Source organism: Chrysochloris asiatica, unplaced genomic scaffold, assembly GCF_000296735.1.
Source record: "Chrysochloris asiatica unplaced genomic scaffold, ChrAsi1.0 scaffold00178, whole genome shotgun sequence".
NCBI lineage: Eukaryota > Metazoa > Chordata > Mammalia > Afrosoricida > Chrysochloridae > Chrysochloris > Chrysochloris asiatica.
Window position 1 is genome coordinate 1424097 of NW_006408696.1, and position 6637 is coordinate 1430733.

At 40.5% G+C, this 6637-nt stretch overlaps 1 protein-coding gene across 1 annotated transcript in view; it reads left to right on the forward strand.

The window, feature by feature from the left end:
* Positions 1-6637, forward strand: part of LOC102812209 (ATP-binding cassette sub-family A member 3-like) — a 135009-nt gene that overhangs the window by 126430 nt on the left and 1942 nt on the right. The window contains exons 27-28 of the mRNA XM_006871990.1: positions 14-184; positions 594-784. Coding sequence (XP_006872052.1) covers positions 14-184; positions 594-784 — 362 coding nt within the window. The remainder of the gene's footprint in view (positions 1-13; positions 185-593; positions 785-6637) is intronic.

Consider the following 6637-nt stretch of genomic DNA (forward strand, 5'->3'; position numbering starts at 1 on the left):
CTTCCCCATGTAGTAGTGGCACCAAGCGTAAGCTAAGCACAGGTATTGCTCTCCTGGGAAGACCTGATGTCATCTTCCTGGATAAGCCATCCTCCAGCATGGATCCTGTGGCCCGACGCCTCCTCTGGAACACGGTCTCACAGATCCGTGAGTCCGGCAAGGCCACTGTCATAATCTCTCATAGGTATGGCTTATATCTTGATTAAGGGGTGGGGAGGATTTAGTTAAGGCTAAGAACATAGGTCAGTAATAACTTTGCCAGGGCCTATTAACCTCCCTGGAGGAAGTACAATCTATAGTTCCTGCCAGAAGAAATACTCTAGGGTCCTTATAGAAGATATCTAGAATACTCTGTTCGAAAATGGGGATGTAGAAAGAGATTGGGCTAACTCTTATTGCAGATTTAGGCATGTGACACTTGCTGTCTGTTTTTATTTTGATTAAAAGAACATATCTCTGTCCCTCAGACTGTATGTGGGTCCTAAATAACAGTCCTATCTGGTCTTGGCCAACTCTGAGTGTCTGTCTCAGCTATCACTTCGCCATGACTGGCCTCTCCAGTGCTCCATCTCTCTTGTTCCTTATTTTCCTAGTATGGAAGAATGTGAGGTCTTGTGTACAAAACTGGCCATTATGGTAAGTGGAACGTTCAAGTGCCTAGGCAGTCCACAGTATCTCAAGAACAAGTTTGGAAGTGGATATACCCTGCTGGTCAAAATCAAGAGGACTACGCCACAGGCACAACTGCAGGCATTCAAGATGTTCGTCAAGGCAACCTTTCCAGGTAGGAAAGCTTAGATACAACCTTCCCAATTAAACTTCTGTTGGGACCCAATGTTCCCAAGCTTTCAATCCCAAATTTTATAGCGATTAAGAGATAGTGGTATGGCGCTGTAGGATCAGCACTGGACTGCAAACCACAAAGGTAGGTAGTTCAACCCCATCAGTAGCTCCTTGGAAACCCTAAACAGGGTTGTTATGAGTTGGAACTGACTTAACAACAATGAAAAATTACATAAAATATAGTTCTAGTTGGAGACACAGGACAAGAAAGCATTGCAGGTGGTTCATGACAGAGAGGGGTTTCATAGAGTCTCATTATGTCTTCTTGTTGTTGTTAAGTGCTGTCAAGTCCATTTCTACTCATAGTGACCCTGCAGAAGGTTTCCAAACCTTACATCTCTGCAGGATAAGAAAGCCTCATCTTTCCCCCACAGAGTGGCTGATGGGCTTGAACCATGGATCCTGTGGTTTACAGTCTAGTGCTCATCCTATGGAGCCAACACACTCCCTAATTCTTCATTGTTGTTGTTGTTGTTAAGTGCCATCAAGTCAGTTCTGACTCATAGTGATCCTGTATAGGGTGTCCAAAGTGCAGTTGGTGGGTTTGAACTGCCACCGTGTGATCTAATTAACCACGTGGTTTAGTGTTTATCCTATGGTACCACATCAGGACCTCATTGTTGTTGTTAAGTGCTGTCAAGTCAGTTCCGACTCATAGCGACCCTGTAAAGGGTTTCCGAGGAGCAGCTGATGGATGGGTTTGAACTGCCAACTTGGTGGTTCACAGTCCAGCGCTGACCCTATAAAGCCACATCAGGGCTTCATTACTACAGAATAATTCCTAATTATCTACGTGCTGATTATTCATCCCCGTTTTTATGATTTCTCCCTGCTATCTTGCCAAGATGTATTCAAGGGATGTTAACTAGCACTATTGACCCTCTTCTCATTTTTCAGGCAGAATTTGTATGAGGTGCATACCCAAACATACAACCAACAAGTACATGTCTACACCTTGCAAATCCCTGTCTATATAAATGACAGACCACCATTACTGAGGCATAGCCAGGCTATGGTATTGCACTGTAGGATAAGCACTGGACCACAAAGTTAGTTTGAACCACAAGGCCAGTGGTTCAAACTCACCAGCTGCTCCTTGTAAACCCTATGCAGGGTCACTATGAGTCAAAACCGACTTGACAGCACTTTACAGCAACAACAGCCAAGCTCTATGTCCTCACGACTTATCTTTTCTCTGAATATATGGTCAAACAGTTCCCAGTTGTGGGTTTGCTTATGGCATTGAGTTTCAGTGTGAGCCCCCATCAGGTACAGGAGACAGTCCCTGACTGAGTCTGGTCACTAGCACTCGTCTCTCAACCCTATAAACTGTATGGGCCCTGATTAAAGGGGACAACGTAAACGCAGTCTAGTTTCTGGTGAACATACAGAAATGATCTATGCACATGCCAGAAATGTCTGAGTTCGGAAGAAGTATCATTTACCTGTCTGATACTGCAACAGTGAGGAGGGCTAGACTTCATCTCTCATACTTGAGACATGTTGTCAGGAAGGATCAGTCCCTGGAGAAGGTCATTATGCTCAGTAATGTGGAGGGTCAGCAAAACAGAGGGAGAACCTCGACGAGATGAATGGATACAGTGACAGTAACAGTAGCCTCAAACAATAATTGTGTGGCTGGCACAAGAGCAGACTATGTTTCATTCTGTTGTGCATAGGGTTCACTATGAGTCAGAACCAACTCAATGGCACCAAACAATAAGGAATTTAGATTTTATCCAAAAAGCAATAGGAAGCTCTTTCTATCTTCCTTATCCCCCACACATTCTCATACACAGTTAACTCCTACTTAATAATTCTCAGATCTCGGCTTGTATATTATAATTTTCTTATGCAAACCTTCTCTGATGTGTACTTCTTCAGTGCTCTACCATTATATACTGACATAGCATTCTCTGTAATATTCTTTGTACTTGTAATTACATGTTTTATTTCTGCCGCTATGGTTTATCATATTCTCATGCTTAGCATAGTGCCTGATACATAGGCGGTATTGAGCAAATTTTTGCTGGAAACAAAAGAGAGACCTGGTTAGATTTATGGATCACTGACTTCAGAGAGTAATGATATGCTTTTGCTATCTGTTCCCATACTTGTCCTAACATAGAACTTTCCAGGATGTATTGAACTCCTGGTGCAACTGGCTTATCTTTTTCACTTGTAAATTCTATTAATGGAAATAAAATTGAAGCCCAACAGAGTTTGGAACTCTTATACCTTATACCTTAATAGGGATTGGTAAATAAATTAAGTCACAAAAGAGATGAGAAAATATTTGGTGAAATTCAGAGATTACATGATGAAATTAACATTACAAAATTCTCAAAAAATCTTCCTCAAAAATGTTTTTTTTAAATTTTAATTGTGATATAATTATCAGGAGCCTAGCGCCACAGCTCTCCCCTTGCTGCCAGTGTTATTTTTTCCCACAAGGAAACTAAAAAGGTTGAAGTTTAGCTTAGCATAAAATATTCTGCAAACGGGTAAGCTGGCAAAGATTTAAAAAACTTCAATCTGCAATTTTTTTTTTTTTTTTAATTCCCACTGTGCACAATTTTTCTTAGAGTCAGTTGCACCTGTCTATCATGCTTCCTCCCTTCAAACCTAGGCTTACTCCTTGTTCTCCTAGTCTACAGCATCTCACTGAAGGAAGCCAGTTCACCCAGTGAGGACCTTTCCTAATTTAAATCTACATTTAGCATCCCTTAGCATAGCTAGATGGCCTGGCTTCATTGTTGAGCTGGCCTAAGGCACAACAGGTATGGGACATACTATTTTTTCCCAAGATACCTTTTTCCTATAAAAATAAAATGGGTTCTATAAATCCAACATTCCTCTGTTTCTTTACTTTCATATTGTGTGTGTGTGTGTGAATTGGGTGAAGGCTTACAGAGCAGATCATTGTTCCATTCAACAGTTCACATACATTTCGTTTCAGCTCACTGATTGTAATCCTCACAATGTAATATCACGTCCTCCCTGTGTATCTTGTTTCCATTCCTCTTTCTGAACTTTCTCTTTGGGTAAATGCTGTCCTTTTCATCTCAAATGGTTGATTATTCTAAGGTGTGTGTACCTCACGAGTGTTATTGTTCTCCTTATAAACTTAGCTATTTTTTGGCTGAAATAAATAAATAAAATAGGTTAAAGTTACACTACGTAATGTTTTCACGTTGCTGTCACCGTTAGAATATTGAGCTATTATTGTTAGTTGCTGTTGAATTGATTCTCCTCATAGTGACCCCATGTGTGCAGAGTAAAACGGATCCATAGGGTTTTTCAGCCTGTGACCTTTTGGAAGTTGATCTGGAACCCTAATTTCCATGGCACACTGGGGTGAGCTTAAACTGCCATCCTTCTGGTTATTAGTTCGGCACTTAACCATTTGTATTGCGTGGTATTTAGGTATTATTGTTCTTGTCATTGAAAGGTGCCATCAAGTCGATTTATTTTTCATTCACAGTGACCCCAGGTGACAGAGTAGAACTGCCTCAAAGGGTTTTCTAGGCTGTGATCTTTATGAAATCAGATCACCAAGTCTTTCTTAATGGAGCTGCTTAGTAGGTTCGAACCACCAACATTTGGTCTAGCCAAGCACTTAACTGTTGTAGCACTATACTATGGCTCCTTATATTTTTGTATGTTGTTTGGTGCTATCAATTAAGTTTTAAGGTAAAGCGATCCTGTGTACAACAGAAAGAAATGTTTGTACCATCTTCACAACTGTGATGTTCAGGCCCACTGTTGAATCCATTGTGTATCAATCGACCTCATGAAGGGTCTTCCTATTTTTCACTAGCCATCCCTCTACCCACTTGACTTTACCTACTATGATGTCCTTCTCCAGGAACTGGTCCTTATTGGTAAAATGTCAGAAATGTGTGAGACAAAGTCTTGCCATTCTTACTTCTAAGGAACATTCTGGTTGTACTTCTTCCAAGACAGATTTGTGCATTCTTCTGTCAGTCAATATTCTTTGCCAACACAATTCAAATGCATCAATTGTTCTTTGGGTTCCCTTATTTATTTTCCAACTTTTGCATGCATATAAGGGGACAGATCACAGCATGGGTCAGAGGCACCTTATTCCTCAAAGTGACTTCTTTGCTTCTTAACACCTTACAGAAATCAGTTGCAGTAGATTTTTCCAATGTAATATGTCACTTGATGTCTTGACTGCTGCTTCCATGGACATTGATTATGGGCACAAGTAAAATGAAACCCTTGATAGCTTCAGTCTTTTCTCCATCTGATACTGTTGGGTTCAAATAACAACCATTAATGAAAAGGAGCCCAAGTGGCACAATAGTTAAGCATTTTTAGGTTAAAATTATTTAGGTTTGTTGTTGTTAAATGCCATCAAGTCAATTTGACACTGTGTAGCATTTCTGAGGGTTTGAACCACCAACTTTGTGGTTAGCAGTCCAGTGCTTTTACTACAGTACCATACCAGGACTCTTACTTAGGTTTGTTGTTGGCAAGTGCCGTCAAGTCAGATCTGACTCATAGTGACCCTGTATATGGTCTCCGAGGAGCAGCTAGGAAGTTTGAACCACCTACCTTGCGGTGGTTAGGCTTAGGACTATATATATGGTTTAGGTATAGGGTACTGCCTAACCATGGGGCATAGATAAAAGTAGTAGAGAACTTTAGAAGAATGAGGGAGAAATGGAAGCTGAAGTAGTCATGGAAGGTTTCATAAAGATAATGGGATGTCATCTGGGCATTTAGAATATTTGTTAATGACAATTAAATTGACTACATCTGTGGAAAGAGATGGTGTAAAAGCTCCATATCATTAGCTAAAACAAGGCCAGGGGCAGTCTGTGGAACAGACCATCAATTGCTTATATGCAAATTCAAACAGAAGCCGAAGAAAATGAAAATAACTCCACAAGAGCCAAATATGACCTAAATTTAGACATCATGTGAAGAACAGATTTCACACATTAGACACTAAAGACGGAAGACCAGAAGAGTTGTGGGATGACATGAAGAACATCTTACAAGAAAAAAATCAAAAGGTCATTAAGAAGACAAGGAAGAAGGAAAAACCCAAAATGGATGTTGGAAGAGACTCTGAAACTTGCTCTTCAGTGTAGAGATGCTAGAGCAAATGGAAGAAGTGAGGAGGTACAAAAGCTAAGCAGAAAACTTCAAAGGTCAGCTCGAGAAGACAAAGTCAAATATTATAATGGAATGTTTAAAGACCTGGGGTTAGAAAATCAAATGCTTAGCATTTGTCAAGCTGAGGGAACTGAAGAAAAAATTCAAGACTTGCCTTGCAGTATTGAAGGATTCTCTGAGCAAATTACTGAATGATGCAGTGGACATGTTGGTACACTCCCTGAGGTGACCAGTTTGGTTCAGGAAATGAGTGTCATGGGGGTGCTGCATCAATGCAAAGATGTACTGAATCTATACGCATCCCCCTTGAACCCTCTGAGGCAAAAAATGCCAATAAGGACTGCTCTGTCTGTTAGCAAGCAAGACAGAGAATACAGGATCTGACAACCACATGGTTTACTATGCCGGGAATGACAAATTGAAGAGGAATGGTGTCGCATTCATCATCAAAAAGAACATATCCAGATCAGTCATGAGGTACAACGCTGTCTGTGATAGGATAATATCCATGCGCCTAAAGGGAACACCAGTTAATACCACTATTATTCAAATTTACACACCAACCACTATAGCCAATGAGGATGAAATAGAAGAATTCTACCAACTTCTTCAATCTGAAATTGATCAAACATGCAATCAAGATGTA